The 21486-nt window shown below is 37.0% G+C and overlaps 1 protein-coding gene across 4 annotated transcripts; it reads left to right on the plus strand.

The window, feature by feature from the left end:
• The first annotated feature begins 2848 nt into the window (after window positions 1–2848).
• Window positions 2849–20590, plus strand: LOC147328279 (uncharacterized). Of its 4 annotated transcripts, XM_086296515.1 has the most exons (18): window positions 2849–2984; window positions 3182–3511; window positions 3818–4138; window positions 4234–4554; window positions 4690–4794; window positions 4888–4989; window positions 5668–5715; window positions 6979–7272; window positions 8342–8671; window positions 8978–9298; window positions 9394–9714; window positions 9845–10144; window positions 10823–10870; window positions 12135–12428; window positions 15097–15132; window positions 15226–15306; window positions 15399–15475; window positions 18096–20590. In XM_086296515.1, exons 1-18 carry the CDS (start codon window positions 2948–2950, stop codon window positions 18201–18203), a joined length of 3474 nt encoding a protein of 1157 aa, XP_086152641.1. In that variant the 5' UTR covers window positions 2849–2947; the 3' UTR covers window positions 18204–20590. The 4 variants fall into 4 exon arrangements, with proteins under 4 accessions (XP_086152641.1, XP_086152639.1, XP_086152642.1 ...); XM_086296513.1 differs by having other exon boundaries at window positions 4690–4989; XM_086296516.1 differs by lacking the exon at window positions 5668–5715.
• The last annotated feature ends 896 nt before the right edge of the window (window positions 20591–21486 follow it).

The raw sequence follows: 21486 nt of genomic DNA on the forward strand, positions 1-21486 counted from the left end.
TCCAGTTAACAGAGTTTTGTACCCCCCAAAAAAGACAGACATACTTCAGAAGAGCAGGACAATCAACTTCTTTCCTTCCCTTTCAGTGTCTGGATATAACATATATATTCACTGGACTGTAATGGAAAGTATATCACAGAGGTGCAAAGTGTAAAATATAGAAAAACACACAACACAGTTTCACACTACGCCTTGTGAGTCCATATGTTACTTAAAGGAAAAATCATCAGAAGGTTCTCCAAGAACAAATACTTTCTTGTCTTGGTCATGAAAATAATGGAACGCTGAATTTGCCAGGATCTACTAAAGAAAACATGAAGTTCTTTTGTAAATTATGGCCATATGGTAACACGGTGGCGTGGTGGTTAGCATTATTGCCTCACAGCAAGAAGGTCCTGGGTTTGACTCAGCTGACCAGGGCCTTTCTGTGTGGCGTTTGCATGTTCTCCCCATGTTTGCAGGTTCTCTCCAGGTACTCCAGCTTCCTATCACAGTCCAAAGACATGCAGTTATGGGTGTTAGGTTAACTGATGATTCTGGGGATGGAGACAATGGTTGTCTGTCTCTCTGTGTTAGCCCTACGATAGACTGGTGACCTGTCCAGGGTCTACCCTGCCTCAAGCCCTATTAGGCTCCAGCAGGCAAACCCTGACGAGGATAAGCGGAACACAATGGATGGATAACCATTATTAGAGTAACAATAGAAGATTCACTGCAATATGTTTATTTTCTCATGACGTGTAAATCACTGGTTGTTTTCTGTGTAAGAAAAACATGGTAATTATGCCATGAACATGTACAGTTTACATCTGAAAGAGAAGGTACAACCTCTCTAATGACCTAAGGATGTGTGTGTATGCCAGAGCACTCTGGAACACACACAGTCTTTGCAGACTACTTGTAGAGGGAGGGCCCAGTGAACCATGTGTCTCAGAATGAAAGCATAATGGTGAAACAGTAAATATGGAACCCCCAGGCCGCCCGACTTGACTGGTTGATGTAGCCTTTTAAGCTTTATACTAGGACATTACTTGTCAAATTGATGGAAATATTTTGATGGGATTTTTAGCAGGAGTGTTTGTAGTGTTTGTAGTAAGTAATTACATTCTCACCCTTTTGGGCACAGTTCATTTTAATGATGTTAACTTTGCCCAAAAGGGTGAGAAACAAAGGGGACCATCTAATTATGTTGGTTCTGAACTTGTCCAATAGAGGTTCAAAATTAGCCTGAAACATGTTAGATATCAAAGGGGGGAATGTAATGCCCAAGTATTTAATACCAGTCTGAAGCCAGCTGAAATCATCTGGCTGGAACAGGGTTTGGGGGCAATTTCATACTTGAACTTTTATTAATTTTTTCTGTGTGTCTTTTACTTAGCAGTAAAGTGGTAGTTTGTTTTAATAGCTCTCTCTTTAAAAAGGGATTCCTGCTGTCTACTATTTATATTTTATGCCGGCATGGTTGGTGTGGCACACACACAATTTTACAATTTCATTGTACATGCACTGTTAAAAAAAACCATCCTGAAACAACGGTAATATTCCGGCAGCTGGGGCGCCAAAATACGACCGTGAAATAACAGAAAATAACTCCCCATAAAAATACGGTTATTTCCAGTAATGAAAATACAATTAGTTGCGCTAATTTGACATGGGATCTCGCCTTTTTCAAGTGCCGCTAAACATTAAATCAGGAACATGTTAATGTGATTAAACAATGAAATCATCTATAAATAGGGGGAAAAAAAACATCTTAAAAAAACGGTAATATTCCGGCAGCTGGGGCGCCAAAATACGACCGTAAAATAACAGAAAATAACTGTCCCATAAAAATACAGTTATTTTCAGTAATGAAAATAGAGTTTGTTGCGCTAATTTGACATGGGATTTGACATTCAAAATGTGAAGTCAAAGTCTATTTACGTAACTTTAATGATATTCTAGAAGAACAGAAGATTACTGTAAAATGCACAGTAAAATACCTTCATATTAGGGTTTTTTCCTATGGTCGCAGCCATACCCGCAACCTTGTTGTTGTTAGTTCACATTCATTGGCCAATGCTTAGCGTCATGTTATTTATAATAATTACAATTCCTACCTCTACATTTCTTTTTCAAAATATATCATTAGCATAGCGTGTCCGTGCAATGTTTTACATTGTGGCATGCAGAGAAATCTTAACAAAGAAGCTCACAGAAAGAGATTGAGCTTGTAATTTAACCCCTAGCTGGTAGGGGGAGCTCTTTATTAAAACACTTGCCGGTGCTACAATATGCCTCAAGGTTCAGCAACAGCACAACAGAAGTCACTCATGGTACAGCACTCTCTCTACAAAACAACAACTGTCAGTGACGCTGCACCACGGCGTAAACATAACATTCAAGATAACAGTTAAAAGTAACGTAACCATAAACAATAAAACAAGAACATCTGAACAGCAGCACATGTCCCAAGGCCTGATGGGAGACATTTCTGGATGTATTTTTACAATCTAAATATGCATATGTACAACAAAATATATTTAACAAACAAGTAAATTGTGTTTTATTACATTTACAGTGATGTTATGTTGTTTTACATCTGACGTGTCAGATCACAGTCTACTTATGTAAATGTAATGATATTCTAGAAAAACAGTACACAACTGTAAAATACACAGTAAAATAATTTGACATTACTATTTTTTGGAACAGTGTGTACAATGACAATAAAGGGCTATTCTATTCAATCCTATGCTATTATGGAAAGCTTGTGAAATCTTCTTTAACCACTAGATGGAATGTGTAAGCCCAACTAAGAATGCTCCACCTCATCTGTGTTGATGGTCCAGCTCTACCCCTCCCTTCACATTACTATGGCGTTAAATGACACCTATTGTTGGCATGATTTTTTTTAAACCTGAGAGAATTTCCTGTCAAGGCTCTATATGGACAAACTGAAGCAAAGATGAGGAGACTTCAAAACCTGCTGTTCACCTTTTGCAGTAAGTTGTTTAAACTGGTAAATAACTAAAATATGAAGACCATATAAAGGCTGATGTAGACTAAGTAGTACACATATCTCTTCTAGTAATTTAGGAGCAGTAGGCCAAACGCTTTTTCAGTCTTGGTAATTTCGTTATACAGCACTAACATTGTTAGTATGAAACCTACCATGTTGACTTTTACATTCTTTTTCCAGTTGCTCTGAGGTGTGTGACCAGTGCAGTAGGGGTGATCCATGTAACTGGATATGTGGGGAGTGCGGTTAAAGTTTCCTGCTCCTATGATCAGGGTTACGAGTCTTATGAGAAGTACCTGTGTAAGAATGACTGTGGCAGCAATGATGATGTTCTTATTACAACATCAAATCCAGTGACAAGCAAATACAGGATCCATGATGACAAAACAGCACGAATCTTCACAACGAGCATCTCTGACCTTCGTTCTGTGGATACTGGGAAATACTGGTGTGGCGTGAGCAGAACTGGAATAGATATCTACACCGAAGTCGAGCTGAAATTAGTCCAAGGTAAATAAACATTTCCCAAAATCGAATTTTATGTTGAATTGAGGTAAAATCATATGTACAAACCCATTGTTATTGTATAGGTTCCAATGTAACGACAGACAAAACTATAACTGATAGAACATTACTTGCATTAAATGCTATAAATATGACCTGCACCTCAGTTTTAGCCATTATCAATGTTTCAGTTTAGTTCAGGTTTTTTTAAGATCCATTACATACAATTTTGTTGCAGCAAGCTAATTAAATAAAACATCATATCTGTATTGGCTGTAGCGCGTTTTCTAATGCTGTTGATCTTTTTGACAGACAGCTGCTGTAACAGTGTGAAAGAAGTTGAAAGTTATGCAGGATATTCAGTGTCCTTCAGTTGTCTGTATGAGTCCCAGTACCAGAACAACCTGAAGTACATCTGCAGAGGAACACGGCCCTCCATGTGTCTGCAACAGGCACTAATCACCTCTTACAACAAACAAAATGGGCGATTCAGATTTGACGAAGAAAATATGTCAACACAATTCACAACAAAGATTAGCAGTTTGACCCAAAGTGATTCAGGGCGTTACCTCTGTGGCATCCAAAGAAACTCTGACCTGCATCTTTTCTATGCTTTTGAGCTGAAAGTTAAAGGTGAGAGGTCATAGTAACATCTCATTATATCAGCTGACAGAAAACTAATACATTTTACAAACTCTGTAAAATTAATACATTTGTCTTTTTGACAGACCACTGCTGTGATACTGTGACCAATATTGAAAGTTATGAGGGATACTCTGAGTCCATCAATTGTCCTCATGAGAATCAGTACCAGAACAGCCTGAAGTACATCTGCAGAGGAAACCAGCCCTCCACATGTCTGCAGGATGCACTAATCACCTCTAACAACAGAGAAAATGGTCGCTTCAGACTTAATGATGTAAAAATGTCAAGAATATTCACAGTGACAATTAGCAGCTTGACCCAAAGTGATTCAGGGCATTACCTTTGTGGTGTTCAAACAAACTCTGACCATGATGTTTTCTCTGCTGTTGAGCTAAGAGTCAAAGGTGAGAGGTCATAGTAATATCTCATTATACCAACCAAAAGAAAACAGCTTCTTCGAGAAAAAAAAAAAAAAAAAAGTCTTTCTGAAAGTTTAATATTTTTGAATCGTAAATAGTTTTTCTCTTTCCATCTGACAGAGTGGTGCTGTGTCAGGTCAACTAAAATAACAGGTACTGTTGGACAGCCACTAACTCTGCAGTGCCCTTATCCTCAACAACATCAGGATAACAGGAAGTTCCTCTGTAAGGGAGACCACCGCAACAGTTGCAGAGACATGGGGACGAGTCAAAACAGATTTGCACTACAAGATGATATTTATTCCAACTCTTTCTCAGTGACGATCACAAAGATACAAGAGGATGATGCTGGGACATACTGGTGTGGGTCAGACTCACAGTGGAGAGTTGGAAACTACACCAAGATTCAGCTGTCAGTCGGTGAGATGAACACATTTTAATAAAGGAAAAATAGACAGAGCTATGAGTTACATGCTTTTTTTACACTGCTTTTAAAGCATACACTGCGGCTGGTAATTCAGTTGTTTGTAGTGTGATAGAATTATGACAACTCTGCCCTCATAGTGTTTCACACAAAGCACAGAATATATGCCAAACAGAACTAGAGGCCAGTTTTTTTTTTTTATCTTCTTTACTGGATGGTTTGCTACATAAATGACTAAATTAATTAATTATGTCATTAATTAATAATCTAATTTCAGTTGTGTGAATAGTTTAAGATTTTTAGGGTAGGACCCTCTGCACTAGTCATTCTACTAAAACGTGATTCTTGTGTTAAAATAAAGTTTCTAAGAGAACTAAGAGGGTTTTTTCTCCAACAGTCTTTCTGCAGCATACCAGCACTGTACCTTCTACAATAAAAACTCCTGGAAAAACTGTATCTCCTACAGTAGAAAATCTTGTAAAAACTATAACTTCTACATTGCTTTTATCCCCACAAGGGCATGTATCTAGTAAGGGTCCCCAGGCTACCTAAGCCTACCTCGGAATATGACACACAATTGTATCCAGATCCCAAAAAGTTGATTCTGTTCATTTGGATATTGCAGAGGATCAAATAATTATTTTCCACACTCTATATTTCATATTGTTTTCCAGGGGCCAGAGCAGGCAACATTGAGGGAAATGTAAACCTGCCGGCTAAGGGTAAACATAAATACAGTAAAATCATAATATACGTCGGCAGTAATGGCACCCAGTTACGCCAATCGGAGGTCACTAAAGTCAATATTGAATCGGTGTGTAACTTTGCCAAAACAATGTTGGACTCTGTAGTTTTCTCTGGTCCCCTCCCCAATCAGACCAGGAGTGACATGTTTAGCCGCATGTTCTCCTTAAATTGCTGGCTGTCTGAGTGGTGTCCAAGAAATGATGTGGGCTTCATAGATAATTGGCAAACCTTCTGGAGGAAACCTGGTCTTGTTAGGAGAGACGGCATCCATCCCACTTCAGATGGCGCAGCTCTCATTTCTAGAAATATGGACAAATTTATTAAACCCCCCAAAATATGACTATCCAGAGTTGGGACCAGGAAGCAGAGTTGCAGTCTTACACGCCTCTCTGCAGCGTCTCTCCTCCTGCTACCCCCCCAAAAACCCATCTCCATTGAGACTGTGTCAGCTCCCAAACAGACAAAAAAGAAACTAAAAACCAGCAATAAACAACCTTAACGTAAAAAATCACAAAGAAAGAACAATACAGTATCCACATCTGAACCAAAGAGTAAAACAGTGGAATGTGGATTATTAAATATTAGGTCTCTCTCCTCCAAGTCTCTGTTCAGAAGATATCTACACTGATGTCAAGCTGAAATTAGTAAAAGGTAAACAAAGACTTAGTAAAATTCAGTTTGACACTGAGTTACAGTTAATGGGAATTCATAGAAAGTTTCTGCTTGTTCAGGATTATCTGTTTCTGTGCTGTAAAATTTAAAGCACTATATGAGCATCAAATGATGGAAAACTGTCACAAGTTTACAAATATGAAGTTGTTCAATGAGTTAAATATGAAATCCTTAAGTTTTATATACAACTGTTTAATGGGTGTAATATGTCTTCTGATGCTTTTACCCCTGTTGACAGACCACTGCTGTGACACTGTGACTAAAATTCTGAATTATCAGGGATATTCAGTATCCATTAGTTGTCTGTATGAGCCTCAGTACCAGAACAGCCATCTGCAGAGGAAACAGGCACTAATCACCTCTTATAACAAGAAAAATGGACGATTCAGACTTTATGATGATAAAAAGTTAAAAAAAAATTACATACATAAACATCACCAGCTTGAGCTAAGAGGATTCAGGGTATTACCTTTGTGGTGTTCAAAGAAACTCTGATCTGAATGTTTTCATTACATCAGTTGAATATTTGATGATTCTGAAATAACCTTTTTCTTTCATTTATACAGAGTTCTGCTGTGTCAAATCAGCTAAAATAAATGGTACTGTGGGGCATCCACTAACTTTGCAGTGTCCTTATCCTTCACAATACCGGGATAACAGGAAGTTTCTCTGTAAGGGAGACCACCGAAACAACTGCACAGATATGCTAAAGAATCAAAGCAGATTCACACTACAAGATGCTTCTTCCAGCACTTTGATTGTGATAATCTCAAAGCTGGAAGCAGCTGATGCTGGGACATACTGGTGTGGGTCAGACTCACAGTGGGGAGTTGGAAACTACACCAAGATTCAGTTGTCAGGTATGTTAAACACTTTTGTACACACTATGATAATACAATAAATGTGTTTGTAGGATATGTGTTTGTTAGAGCTCCATTATGGAAACAGAGTGTAGGTGATCATACAGTTGTCCGAGGTGTGATCAAATAAAAACTGTTAGCCCAGTGCTACCCACCCGAAAAATAAAATAATAAAATACACAAAACAATAACTGAGCCCTACTTAGTACTCCTGGTAAATCACGACTATATATATATATATACATGTATGTATGTATGTATACAGACAGACAGACAGACAGACAGACAGACAGACAGACAGACAGATAGATAGATAGATAGATAGATAGATAGATAGATAGATAGATAGATAGATAGATAGATAGATAGATAGATAGATAGATAGATAGATAGATAAAATTTAAGATTTTGTATTATGTTTATTCAGATCTTTAGTTAAATTTCCAAACCTTTGACTTAGTCTTTTTAGAATTTTTGGTTAATACTCTGTCTCTGTCCATTAAAATGAATCTACAATTAAACAACTGGAGAGGAACAAATAATTATTTCCCACTTTGTTAGGGTGTCAGTTTAAGACATTTGGATTGAAAAATAGAGCAGTGAAAAGTAAAATGTCCATGATACACAGAAATCTTTTGAAAACAGCCCAGCACTCGCCTTTGGCGGATATCCTTCAGATAAGCCAAGAAAATCAATTTCCTTCCCTTGCCTGCAATATTACTACACTACACACTACGCAGTATTAGTACACAGTGAGCCCCCTGCTGGTGATGTATTAGTGTAACACTGATTATAAGAGTAGGAATAGAGAATATATGGACAAACTGAAGCAAAGATGAGGAGACTTCAAAACCTGCTGTTCACCTTTTGCAGTAAGTTGTTTAAACTGGTAAATAACTAAAATATGAAGACCATATAAAGGCTGATGTAGACTAAGTAGTACACATATCTCTTCTAGTAATTTAGGAGCAGTAGGCCAAACGCTTTTTCAGTCTTGGTAATTTCGTTATACAGCACTAACATTGTTAGTATGAAACCTACCATGTTGACTTTTACATTCTTTTTCCAGTTGCTCTGAGATGTGTGACCAGTGCAGTAGGGGTGATCCATGTAACTGGATATGTGGGGAGTGCGGTTAAAGTTTCCTGCTCCTATGATCAGGGTTACGAGTCTTATGAGAAGTACCTGTGTAAGAATGACTGTGGCAGCAATGATGATGTTCTTATTACAACATCAAATCCAGTGACAAGCAAATACAGGATCCATGATGACAAAACAGCACGAATCTTTACAACGAGCATCTCTGACCTTCGTTCTGTGGATACTGGGAAATACTGGTGTGGCGTGAGCAGAACTGGAATAGATATCTACACCGAAGTCGAGCTGAAATTAGTCCAAGGTAAATAAACCTTTCCCAAAATCGAATTTTATGTTGAATTGAGGTAAAATCATATGTACAAACCCGTTGTTATTGTATAGGTTCCAATGTAACGACAGACAAAAATATAACTGATAGAACATTACTTGCATTAAATGCTATAAATATGACCTGCACCTCAGTTTTAGCCATTATCAATGTTTCAGTTTAGTTCAGGTTTTTTTAAGATCCATTACATACAATTTTGTTGCAGCAAGCTAATTAAATAAAACATCATATCTGTATTGGCTGTAGCGTGTTTTCTAATGCTGTTGATCTTTTTGACAGACAGCTGCTGTAACAGTGTGAAAGAAGTTGAAAGTTATGCAGGATATTCAGTGTCCTTCAGTTGTCTGTATGAGTCCCAGTACCAGAACAGCCTGAAGTACATCTGCAGAGGAACACGGCCCTCCATGTGTCTGCAACAGGCACTAATCACCTCTTACAACAAACAAAATGGGCGATTCAGATTTGACGAAGAAAATATGTCAACACAACTCACAACAAAGATTAGCAGTTTGACCCAAAGTGATTCAGGGCGTTACCTCTGTGGCATCCAAAGAAACTCTGACCTGCATCTTTTCTATGCTTTTGAGCTGAAAGTTAAAGGTGAGAGGTCATAGTAACATCTCATTATATCAGCTGACAGAAAACTAATACATTTTACAAACTCTGTAAAATTAATACATTTGTCTTTTTGACAGACCACTGCTGTGATACTGTGACCAATATTGAAAGTTATGAGGGATACTCTGAGTCCATCAATTGTCCTCATGAGAATCAGTACCAGAACAGCCTGAAGTACATCTGCAGAGGAAACCAGCCCTCCACATGTCTGCAGGATGCACTAATCACCTCTAACAAAAGAGAAAATGGTCGCTTCAGACTTAATGATGTAAAAATGTCAAGAATATTCACAGTGACAATTAGCAGCTTGACCCAAAGTGATTCAGGGCATTACCTTTGTGGTGTTCAAACAAACTCTGACCATGATGTTTTCTCTGCTGTTGAGCTAAGAGTCAAAGGTGAGAGGTCATAGTAATATCTCATTATACCAACCAAAAGAAAACAGCTTCTTCGAGAAAAAAAAAAAAAGTCTTTCTGAAAGTTTAATATTTTTGAATCGTAAATAGTTTTTCTCTTTCCATCTGACAGAGTGGTGCTGTGTCAGGTCAACTAAAATAACAGGTACTGTTGGACAGCCACTAACTCTGCAGTGCCCTTATCCTCAACAACATCAGGATAACAGGAAGTTCCTCTGTAAGGGAGACTACCGCAACAGTTGCAGAGACATGGGGACGAGTCAAAACAGATTTGCACTACAAGATGATATTTATTCCAACTCTTTCTCAGTGACGATCACAAAGATACAAGAGGATGATGCTGGGACATACTGGTGTGGGTCAGACTCACAGTGGAGAGTTGGAAACTACACCAAGATTCAGCTGTCAGTCGGTGAGATGAACACATTTTAATAAAGGAAAAATAGACAGAGCTATGAGTTACATGCTTTTTTTACACTGCTTTTAAAGCATACACTGCGGCTGGTAATTCAGTTGTTTGTAGTGTGATAGAATTATGACAACTCTGCCCTCATAGTGTTTCACACAAAGCACAGAATATATGCCAAACAGAACTAGAGGCCAGTTTTTTTTTTTTATCTTCTTTACTGGATGGTTTGCTACATAAATGACTAAATTAATTAATTATGTCATTAATTAATAATCTAATTTCAGTTGTGTGAATAGTTTAAGATTTTTAGGGTAGGACCCTCTGCACTAGTCATTCTACTAAAACGTGATTCTTGTGTTAAAATAAAGTTTCTAAGAGAACTAAGAGGGTTTTTTCTCCAACAGTCTTTCTGCAGCATACCAGCACTGTACCTTCTACAATAAAAACTCCTGGAAAAACTGTATCTCCTACAGTAGAAAATCTTGTAAAAACTATAACTTCTACATTGCTTTTATCCCCACAAGGGCATGTATCTAGTAAGGGTCCCCAGGCTACCTAAGCCTACCTCGGAATATGACACACAATTGTATCCAGATCCCAAAAAGTTGATTCTGTTCATTTGGATATTGCAGAGGATCAAATAATTATTTTCCACACTCTATATTTCATATTGTTTTCCAGGGGCCAGAGCAGGCAACATTGAGGGAAATGTAAACCTGCCGGCTAAGGGTAAACATAAATACAGTAAAATCATAATATACGTCGGCAGTAATGGCACCCAGTTACGCCAATCGGAGGTCACTAAAGTCAATATTGAATCGGTGTGTAACTTTGCCAAAACAATGTTGGACTCTGTAGTTTTCTCTGGTCCCCTCCCCAATCAGACCAGGAGTGACATGTTTAGCCGCATGTTCTCCTTAAATTGCTGGCTGTCTGAGTGGTGTCCAAGAAATGATGTGGGCTTCATAGATAATTGGCAAACCTTCTGGAGGAAACCTGGTCTTGTTAGGAGAGACGGCATCCATCCCACTTCAGATGGCGCAGCTCTCATTTCTAGAAATATGGACAAATTTATTAAACCCCCCAAAATATGACTATCCAGAGTTGGGACCAGGAAGCAGAGTTGCAGTCTTACACGCCTCTCTGCAGCGTCTCTCCTCCTGCTACCCCCCCAAAAACCCATCTCCATTGAGACTGTGTCAGCTCCCAAACAGACAAAAAAGAAACTAAAAACCAGCAATAAACAACCTTAACGTAAAAAATCACAAAGAAAGAACAATACAGTATCCACATCTGAACCAAAGAGTAAAACAGTGGAATGTGGATTATTAAATATTAGGTCTCTCTCCTCCAAGTCTCTGTTCAGAAGATATCTACACTGATGTCAAGCTGAAATTAGTAAAAGGTAAACAAAGACTTAGTAAAATTCAGTTTGACACTGAGTTACAGTTAATGGGAATTCATAGAAAGTTTCTGCTTGTTCAGGATTATCTGTTTCTGTGCTGTAAAATTTAAAGCACTATATGAGCATCAAATGATGGAAAACTGTCACAAGTTTACAAATATGAAGTTGTTCAATGAGTTAAATATGAAATCCTTAAGTTATATATACAGCTGTTTAATGGGTGTAATATGTCTTCTGATGCTTTTACCCCTGTTGACAGACCACTGCTGTGACACTGTGACTAAAATTCTGAATTATCAGGGATATTCAGTATCCATTAGTTGTCTGTATGAGCCTCAGTACCAGAACAGCCATCTGCAGAGGAAACAGGCACTAATCACCTCTTATAACAAGAAAAATGGACGATTCAGACTTTATGATGATAAAAAGTTAAAAAAAAAATTACATACATAAACATCACCAGCTTGAGCTAAGAGGATTCAGGGTATTACCTTTGTGGTGTTCAAAGAAACTCTGATCTGAATGTTTTCATTACATCAGTTGAATATTTGATGATTCTGAAATAACCTTTTTCTTTCATTTATACAGAGTTCTGCTGTGTCAAATCAGCTAAAATAAATGGTACTGTGGGGCATCCACTAACTTTGCAGTGTCCTTATCCTTCACAATACCGGGATAACAGGAAGTTTCTCTGTAAGGGAGACCACCGAAACAACTGCACAGATATGCTAAAGAATCAAAGCAGATTCACACTACAAGATGCTTCTTCCAGCACTTTGATTGTGATAATCTCAAAGCTGGAAGCAGCTGATGCTGGGACATACTGGTGTGGGTCAGACTCACAGTGGGGAGTTGGAAACTACACCAAGATTCAGTTGTCAGGTATGTTAAACACTTTTGTACACACTATGATAATACAATAAATGTGTTTGTAGGATATGTGTTTGTTAGAGCTCCATTATGGAAACAGAGTGTAGGTGATCATACAGTTGTCCGAGGTGTGATCAAATAAAAACTGTTAGCCCAGTGCTACCCACCCGAAAAATAAAATAATAAAATACACAAAACAATAACTGAGCCCTACTTAGTACTCCTGGTAAATCACGACTATATATATATATATACATGTATGTATGTATGTATACAGACAGACAGACAGACAGACAGACAGACAGACAGACAGACAGATAGATAGATAGATAGATAGATAGATAGATAGATAGATAGATAGATAGATAGATAGATAGATAGATAGATAGATAGATAGATAGATAGATAGATAGATAGATAGATAGATAGATAGATAGATAGATAGATAGATAGATAGATAGATAAAATTTAAGATTTTGTATTATGTTTATTCAGATCTTTAGTTAAATTTCCAAACCTTTGACTTAGTCTTTTTAGAATTTTTGGTTAATACTCTGTCTCTGTCCATTAAAATGAATCTACAATTAAACAACTGGAGAGGAACAAATAATTATTTCCCACTTTGTTAGGGTGTCAGTTTAAGACATTTGGATTGAAAAATAGAGCAGTGAAAAGTAAAATGTCCATGATACACAGAAATCTTTTGAAAACAGCCCAGCACTCGCCTTTGGCGGATATCCTTCAGATAAGCCAAGAAAATCAATTTCCTTCCCTTGCCTGCAGTATTACTACACTACACACTACGCAGTATTAGTACACAGTGAGCCCCCTGCTGGTGATGTATTAGTGTAACACTGATTATAAGAGTAGGAATAGAGAATTATCCACAGTGTGTTTATTTCCTAACAAACTGTCAGTCACATGTTGTTAATAAATGAGTGCTCAGAGTCCTTGTTTGCATAATTAGTTCCTTTGTGTATCTGGTTTAAAAACACCTACATGGCAAAAAAAAAAAAAAACAACCCTGTGTGATTGGACTTTTTATAGTTTTGGACTACTCCCTTTAAGAAAATCATGGCGATGACACCATTCACCTGTGTGCAGCTGTGTTTTTAAGCAGTTATGCTGAACTGTTAGTCAACTAATTAGTGCAGAGGTCTTATTTTGTTGTTCTGTACAATAAGTTTCTTTGACAAACTGCTTTCATTTTATGGGCTTGGTTGGCTCAATAATTGATAGTTTCTGTTTAATGATGAGTAAAGAAAGGTAGGATCAAAAGTAATGAAAACTAGAGTATTTACAGCAACAGGATTTGCAAGGTTTGGGGTTTTGTTTTAAATGTGAGATAAAAATGTTGCAGACTTCTTTTGCAGTCATTGCTTTTATCCCAACAAGGGCATGTATCAATAAGGGTCCCCAGGCTACCTAAGCCTACCTCAGAATATGACACAATTGTATCCAGATCCCAAAAGGTTGATTCTGTTCATTTGGATATTTGAGAGGATCAAATAATTATTTTCTCCACTCTACACTGTAAAAAAAACAAAATCCTAAAAAAAACCAAGAATATTTCGGCAGCTGGGGCGCCAAAATAATACCAGAAAATAACAGAAAATAACTTTGAGTAATGACAATACAGTTTGTTGCCCTAATTTTACATGGGATTTTGCCTTTATCAAGTGCTTTTAAACATTAAATTAGGAACATTTTAATGTGATTAAACAATGAAATTACCTATAAACAAGGTCAATGAATGCGGCAATATGAATAATAATACTTAAATGTACAGAAATATACAGTTAACAGTTGGTTTAAATAATAATGGATTGCAGTTATATAGCACTTTTCGAGACCCTCAAAGCGCTTTACAATTCCACTATTCATTCACTCTCACATTCACACACTGGTGGAGGCAAGCTACAGTTGTAGCCACAGCTGCCCTGGGACAGACTGACAGAGGCGAGGCTGCCATATCGCGCCATCAGCCCCTCTGGCCATCACCAGTAGGTGAAGTGTCTTGCCCAAGGATGAAACGAGAGAGACTGTTGAACCGGCAACCTTCTAATTACAAGGCAAACTGCCAACTCTTGAGCCAACTCTTGAGCTACGATCGCCCTAAATAACAATGATAATAATAATCATTTGATGTAAAAAAAAGTTTATAAGAATCATTTTATATATTTTTCCATAGCATTACATTTGAATTAAACAGTTCAATCTTTCAAATAAAGGACAAATATTTGTGAAATTATGATACATTTGTGAATGTATTTTAACAATCTAAATATGCATATGTACAGACAAATACATTTACAAAACAAGAAAATTATGTTTTATTACATTTACAGTGATTTTACGTTAATTTACATTTGAAATGTAAAATCACAGTCTATTTATGTAAATTTAATCATATTCTAGAAAAACAGTACAAAACTGTAAAATACACAGTAAAATACTTTTATATTACAATTTTTTTTTACAGTGTATATTTCATATGTTACAAGTAGATTTGACCTGCTACATACTAAAGATAAGCATGAAATTCTTTCTACATAATGAGACAGGAAGGAAAGAGTGAGCGGCATGCGATAAATTTTTAGTTTATCATCTCCTGTCATTGTATTACAGTCTGTGTTAATATAACGTTGCTAAGAGCACTTATAGTTATTTTCACTTGCAGTCTTTCCACAGAGCACTCTGGGAAAAAAGAACCCAGGTAAATAAATTAAAGATATATTATATATGTATGACTGTCAATGTGTACTTCTGTGTTATGAGAACAATAGTTTTTTGTTTGTTTGTTTTTCAGCACTCTATGTGATACCCCCTGTACTGCTTTTGATATGTATCCTCGTTCTTGTTTATAAGTACAGACATTCCAGGATTGAAGGTATCTTTTATATTCATATGCACAGAGAGACCCTTACACTCAAATGTGCATGCAAATACAGCATAACCATATTTAATGCTGTGTGTTTTCAGAAGCTGTTCTCTCCCTGCGGAGAAATGCATCTAGGAAAAAGAGTTCAAAGAAGGTGATTGGTGCAGCACAAAGTGAAGTAAGAAAACTAAAGTCTAAAGTCTTAATAGAGAAGTATGTTTGTCTCACACTCAATTATGAATATTTAGGATTAAAAAAAACTGACTTTTTACTGTTTGTTGGGTTTAATATGCAAGATTAGTTTGGAATGTGGGACAACTGGAATTTAATTGGATCTCCCATTTGGATTTGTTATGTCTACATTCATTTACAGATGAGGACACAATTATTAGCCCCACCCTGTGAAACCCATAGGGTGGGGCTGTTTTTTTTTTTTTTAACAGAACAAGTGAATTTAACACAGCATTTCTAAACAAACTAATTTGCACACTTTCACAGAAACATTTGGGGGAAATAATACCAGAATCAATGCAGTGTTTCTGGTGTTTATAAGACGACTATAGTGGCAGCCTAACAGAAACTTTCCTGACTTCAGCCCACAGATACATGTGACCATTGAATTGCTTCTCTGTTCATTATTTTCTGTCCCTCTAGTGTCCACTGGGTGGCGTATTTTTCCACACAAGACAACAATTGTGACTATCATAGTCAGTATAATAAGCCCTATTAAAAACTGACCTTTTTCATTCAGCCATAGAACTGCTGCTATGCAAGGATGTGGTTAAAACTCTGGGTTATGTTCCAGTTTACAAACAGTTCAAAAACTTCAGCAAATCTGTTTAGATTTGAGAAAAATACTTTTAGATGTAGAAAGTTATTACAGGATTTCAAAATGTCAAGAACTGGAGTGAAATCAGTAAATTCAATGAAAGTGACACGTTTTGGAACAAGCCTGGGAGAGGTAGGAAAGAAACGATCTCAAAGACTCTGGAAAGAAAACTTTGTGATTATGCTGTAGGGATGCTCCAGTGCATCTGGAACTGGGAAACTTGTGAAAGTGGAAGGAATCGTAAAGATATAAAGATATGTGAATATTATGAAAGACAACCTCAAGCAGTTAGTAGCACATCTAGGTCTGGGTCACTACAGTGACTCAAAAGATACCTCACTCTTGGTGAAGAATGACCTCCAGAAGACCAAAGTGAACATCTCTGACTGACTTGCTGAAAGCCCTGACTTTAATTCTATTTCAAATGTGTGGGGTGAACGAAAGACCAAGGTCCATGCCAGAAGACCATCAAACCTGGAGGAACTTAAAAGATGCAACAAAGACAAATGGGCCAGGATTGCCCAGGAGATATGTGTGGGATTTGTTGAAAACTATAAAAAAAAATGACTGCAGTCTGTTGTCTAGCAAAAAGGATACAATGGACCTAAATCAAGAAGGCTAATCGTTTTTGATGCTTATAGTTTTTGGTTTTTGTGAAATAATTTTAAATCTGTGTGCAAAGTAAATAAATTAAGCATCCAAATTAAAACTAGGCCGTTTGGAAAAGCTGTGTTAAAAGTTCCTTTTTTCATGTGTTAGAATCTGTATCTAGAATCAGTATTTTGATGGCAGTGCAGTGTATGCATATTTTTATATTTATAAAAAGAAAGTTGACTTGTGAGACTTTATCAAAGGTGTAAGCATAACAGCAGATGCCTTTGTGTCAAAGTAACTGAGGATAAAGCACAAAAAAACATGAAGGAGATTTTCCTGGCCTGGCTTTTTATAGCAGATAACCTTATAAATAATTAGCAGTAGAAAAAAAACGAACAAAAACATGAATCAACATATGAATATTATCTGATGCTGCTAAAGTGGAGCAGAGCAAAGTTATAGAGGCTTTATTAGAGCCAAGCATTTTTTAATTTTGCAGAATTTTTAAAAAGTTTACATTTCTTCAGTATTGAACACCAGGAATAAGGTTTTTTTGTCAGAAGTCATTTAAGTTAAAACTAAATAAATAAATTAAAAAAAACAGTGGCCGAGAGCACATTACGGTAGACTGGTGGGTAATAAGCAAGCAAATAATGCAAAAAAAAAAAAAAAGATTTGAGATGGGAAACTTTTCTTGAAGTACACTGAGAGAGAGAGAGAGAGAGAGACAGAGAGAGCTGTGCATGAAGTGTGATTTTATCGTGGTGGAGACAAAGTAAGAGGGAATTCATGACGATGTTTATGTGAAGCAAAATGTGAAGCCTAGTTTGCATCTTCTTTTGCTGCTGGTTCACTCAATTTTGGTTGGAGAGAGACAAAAACCTGCAGCTTCTGAATGTAGCACAAAAAAAAAATAAAGCGCGGACCCAACGCATCGGAAACAGTGAGATGTCGGCTTTCAGCGTGTACGTGTACATGCCGTCAGGTGAGAAAGCCGACATCTCACTGACTCTGATGCGTCGGCGGGTCCTTGTGTCTTTGTGCAGAATCGGTTTACCTGCTGTTTAACCTGAGATTCTGGTGTTCAGGGCAAAATAAATTTATACTTAAAAATTGTTAAAAAAAACTCAGGATTTTAATGAATCAATATCGCGTTATTCAAGCTAGAATCGATTCTAATCGGAAAAATTATAATCAAAACCCACCCCTACGTCTACACTACAACTTGACTCACTGCTAAGGTGTACAACCATAAGGAAATACTTCTACTGGCTTTAGTGTAATTGTAGAACATTTCTAAATGTGTCCACAACTCATTTCTCTGCAACACGTGTCATTCATTTGTTCTGTTTAATGTGTCTTGATTCTTTTTTAGATTTATAAAAATCAAGGTGTGGTGACCTCCAATGACCAAAGCACCAGTAACGTCTATGAAGAAGTAGATGTAGAAGTACACTACGAAAACTTGACCGCAAGTGAATAAATCTACTGCAATGAAAATTTCCATAAACCCAACAGAAGATACAGTTCAGTCCATAAATATTTGGACAGAGACAACTATTTTCTCATTTTGGTTCTTCAAATGAAACAACTCAGATGCAGCTGAAGGGACTCAAAAGTAATTGGACAAATTAAATAGGTGAAAATAAAATGTTAATTTCTAATACATGATTGAAACCCTTTGCTGGCAATTACACCCCCAAGTCTTGAACTCATGGACATCACCGGTTACTATGTTTCCTTCTTTTAAATCTTCAACAAATGAAATGCACGCCCACTTGGGTTAAGATCAGGTCACCCACTTGGCCATTCAAAAATATTCCACATCTTTGGTTTAATAAACTCCTGGGTTGCTTTGTCTGTATGTTTTGGGTCATTGTCCATCTGTACAAGTCCATCTGCCCAATCAATTTGACTGCATTTGGCCTGATTTGAGCAGACAGTATGTCTGAACACCTCAGAATTCCATTGGCTGCTTCTGTCCTGTGTCACATCATTAATAAACACTAGTGTCCCAGTGCCACTGGCAGTCATGCACGCCCAAGCACACTGCCTCTGCCGTGTTTTACAGAAGATGTGGAATGCTTTGGATCATAAGCCATTCCACGCCAGCGTAGACTTGGATATCGATACACCTACGTCCTGGAGAGTGCTGTCACTTGATTGGCTGTTGTAAACGGGTTTCTCTTCACCATGAAATGATTCTGCGATCATCTACCAAAGTTGTCTTCCATGAACATCCAAGTCTTCTTGCGTTGCTGAGTTTACCAGTGCTTTCTTTCTTTCTTTCTTTCTTTCTTTCTTTCTTTCTTTCTTTCTTTCTTTCTTTCTTTCTTTCTTTCTTTCTCAGGATGTACCAAACTGTAGATATTATCATTTCAAACATTGAAGCAATTTCTCAGATGGGTTTTTCTGTTTTCTCAGCTTAAGGATGGCTTTTTTCACCTGCATGGAGAACTCCTTTGGATGCATGTTGTTTGTTCACAGCAAAATATTCCAAATGCAAGCATGACGCATCAAATCAACTCCAGGCCCTTTATCTGCTTAATTAATAATGGCATAATACAGGAAGTGCCCACACCTGCCCATGAAACAGCCTTTGAGTTGTCCAGTTACTTCTGGTCCCTTTATAAAGCGGTTGGCACATGTTAAGAAGCTGAAACTCCAAAACTCTTTATTCAATTTGACTGTGGATACCCTCAAATGAAAGCTGAGAGTCTACGCATTATGTCCATGTCCACTGTATAACTATAATTAGAATATGTTCTGGCAAAGAGGTATAAAAACAATTATAAATGGACCTAACTGGAAGTAGCACTTGCATCTGTAGTTACTAGCTTTGATTTTAATTGCTTAGTGTTCATAAAAATATCTGCTGTTTTTTTAATGTGAAAATCTAATAATGCAAAATTTCACATGATTTTTAAGTGAACAAATACAAAAGTGGAACACAATCAAATGTGTTTACATACAGTAATAAAACATTACATTTATTCAATTTTATATATTCGTTTTTGTTTGGTTTATTGTTTTGAACTATTTAAAGAAGTCACCACTTTGCTGAAAATGTCAGTTTTAGACATTTGGAGTCAAAAATACAGCAGTGAAAGGTAAAATGTTCATGATACACAGAAACATCTACAAAACTTTCAACTTGAACATTTGACAAAACTTTCATATTGTATAAATTATCTTCCTTTACGTGCAATATTACTGGTTAGTGTTTCACAGTGAGCCCCCTGCTGGTGATGTATTTGTTTAACACTGATTATTAGAGTAGGAATAGAAGATTACCTACGATATGCATATATCCTAATGACCTGTTAGTCACAGGTTGTTAACAAATGAGTGCTTGTTTGCATAACTAGTCCCTTTGTCTATCTGCTTTCTAAACACCAAGATGGCAAAAAAAAACTCCGTGTTATTGGGCTGTTTACTAATTTGTACTACTGTGTCTTTTTCATGTTAACATCAGTCCTACATAAGAAAATCATGGTAATGACACAATGCACCTGTTCTGTTTGAGCAATGATGCTGAACTGTTTATTAATTAATATAAAGCTCTCCAGGCTTTTGGCTGTCTTATTTTGTTGTTCTGTAAAATAAGCTTCTCTGTGTAAGCTTATTGGCTCAATTAGCTCTTTCAAAACTTTTTGATATACCACATTTTTCAAATCTACTAAATGCATTTTATTTGCAAGCAGCTTAGTGTATGTTTAATAAAAATTGCAGTATATTATATAAAATTGCCTCATGATTTCTCAGGATAAGAGTCTGAGAAAATGTATTATCTGTGTTTGTTATTAATTAAAAATGTACAAAAACAACTAGCGTACTGTAAAGAAATGTGTAACATAAAAATAAAAAAGCAGCAGGTTCCTGCTTCCTTCCTTGTCATCATCAAGGGAACAGATTTTGAGGTGGATGAGTACTACAGACACCCAAGATAATAACGATGAAGGTGTTTTTAAAAAGGGCCAGAGCTGCCTTTGCCTATATCTAATGACAATTATCATTGTTACGGCCTTTGCAGGTTATCCTGTGAAACTGACCTTGTGTGGGTTTGTCCTGCTGTCTTCCTGCCTTAGTTGCCACCCTTTTGTACAGCTGACTCTAATCAGCAATTAGGAGTACTTAAGGCCAGGGAAAGGTGTGCTCTAATGCCAGAGAGCCTTGTTGGTTTTGTAGCTAGTGAGCTGTGAATGCATATGTGGTGAAGGTGACAGCTGAAACTAACAGCTGACAGTAAATATGGCCGAAAGCACAGCACCCAACCGAGTAAGGCGAGGAAACAACTTACCTGGCAGAAAATATAAGTTCTGGGAATAGCACAAACCTGTGTAACTATACTAAGCAATAAGTATCGAAAGAGAGCAGTGGCAGCAAAAACACGCCAGCGTTCAGTCCCTCAAAAGACCTGCTCCCTTAACTATGATCTCCAATCTATGGATGTTGGGAAATACTGGTGTCCAGTGACCAGAACATTTGATGATATGTAGACTGAAGTCGAGCTGAAAGTAGTACAAAGTAAATGTTTTTTAAGGTTTCATGAAATCTGAGTTGACAGCAATCGCTTCAATGTGTCAGGTCAGAACACTTATAAATGTTCAGATGAGAGTGGCAGACTCCAAGAATTAGGTTGTTATACGTGTGTGTGTGTTTTCTGTAGACAATGCAAAGCAAACAAATATCAGAAACCAAATTACATTGCATTACCTTAATTACATAGTTAAAGGCAAGGACTTCAGTTTGCATGTCTATAAACA

Source organism: Aulonocara sp. 'chitande type north' Nkhata Bay, linkage group LG6, assembly GCF_057382095.1.
Source record: "Aulonocara sp. 'chitande type north' Nkhata Bay isolate Kocher_YH1m ecotype deep benthic linkage group LG6, A_spYH_male_GT1.1, whole genome shotgun sequence".
NCBI lineage: Eukaryota > Metazoa > Chordata > Actinopteri > Cichliformes > Cichlidae > Aulonocara > Aulonocara sp. 'chitande type north' Nkhata Bay.

Excerpts from the sequence above, each read along its gene's own strand:
- LOC147328279 (XM_086296513.1), top strand. The coding sequence starts at position 2,948 with ATGAGGAGACTTCAAAACCTGCTGTTCACCTTTTGCA. Across the intron at positions 2,985-3,181 it reads CCTGCTGTTCACCTTTTGCA|TTGCTCTGAGGTGTGTGACC; the intron begins GTAAGTTGTTTA and ends TTCTTTTTCCAG. Across the intron at positions 4,990-5,667 it reads CAAGATTCAGCTGTCAGTCG|GGGCCAGAGCAGGCAACATT; the intron begins GTGAGATGAACA and ends ATTGTTTTCCAG.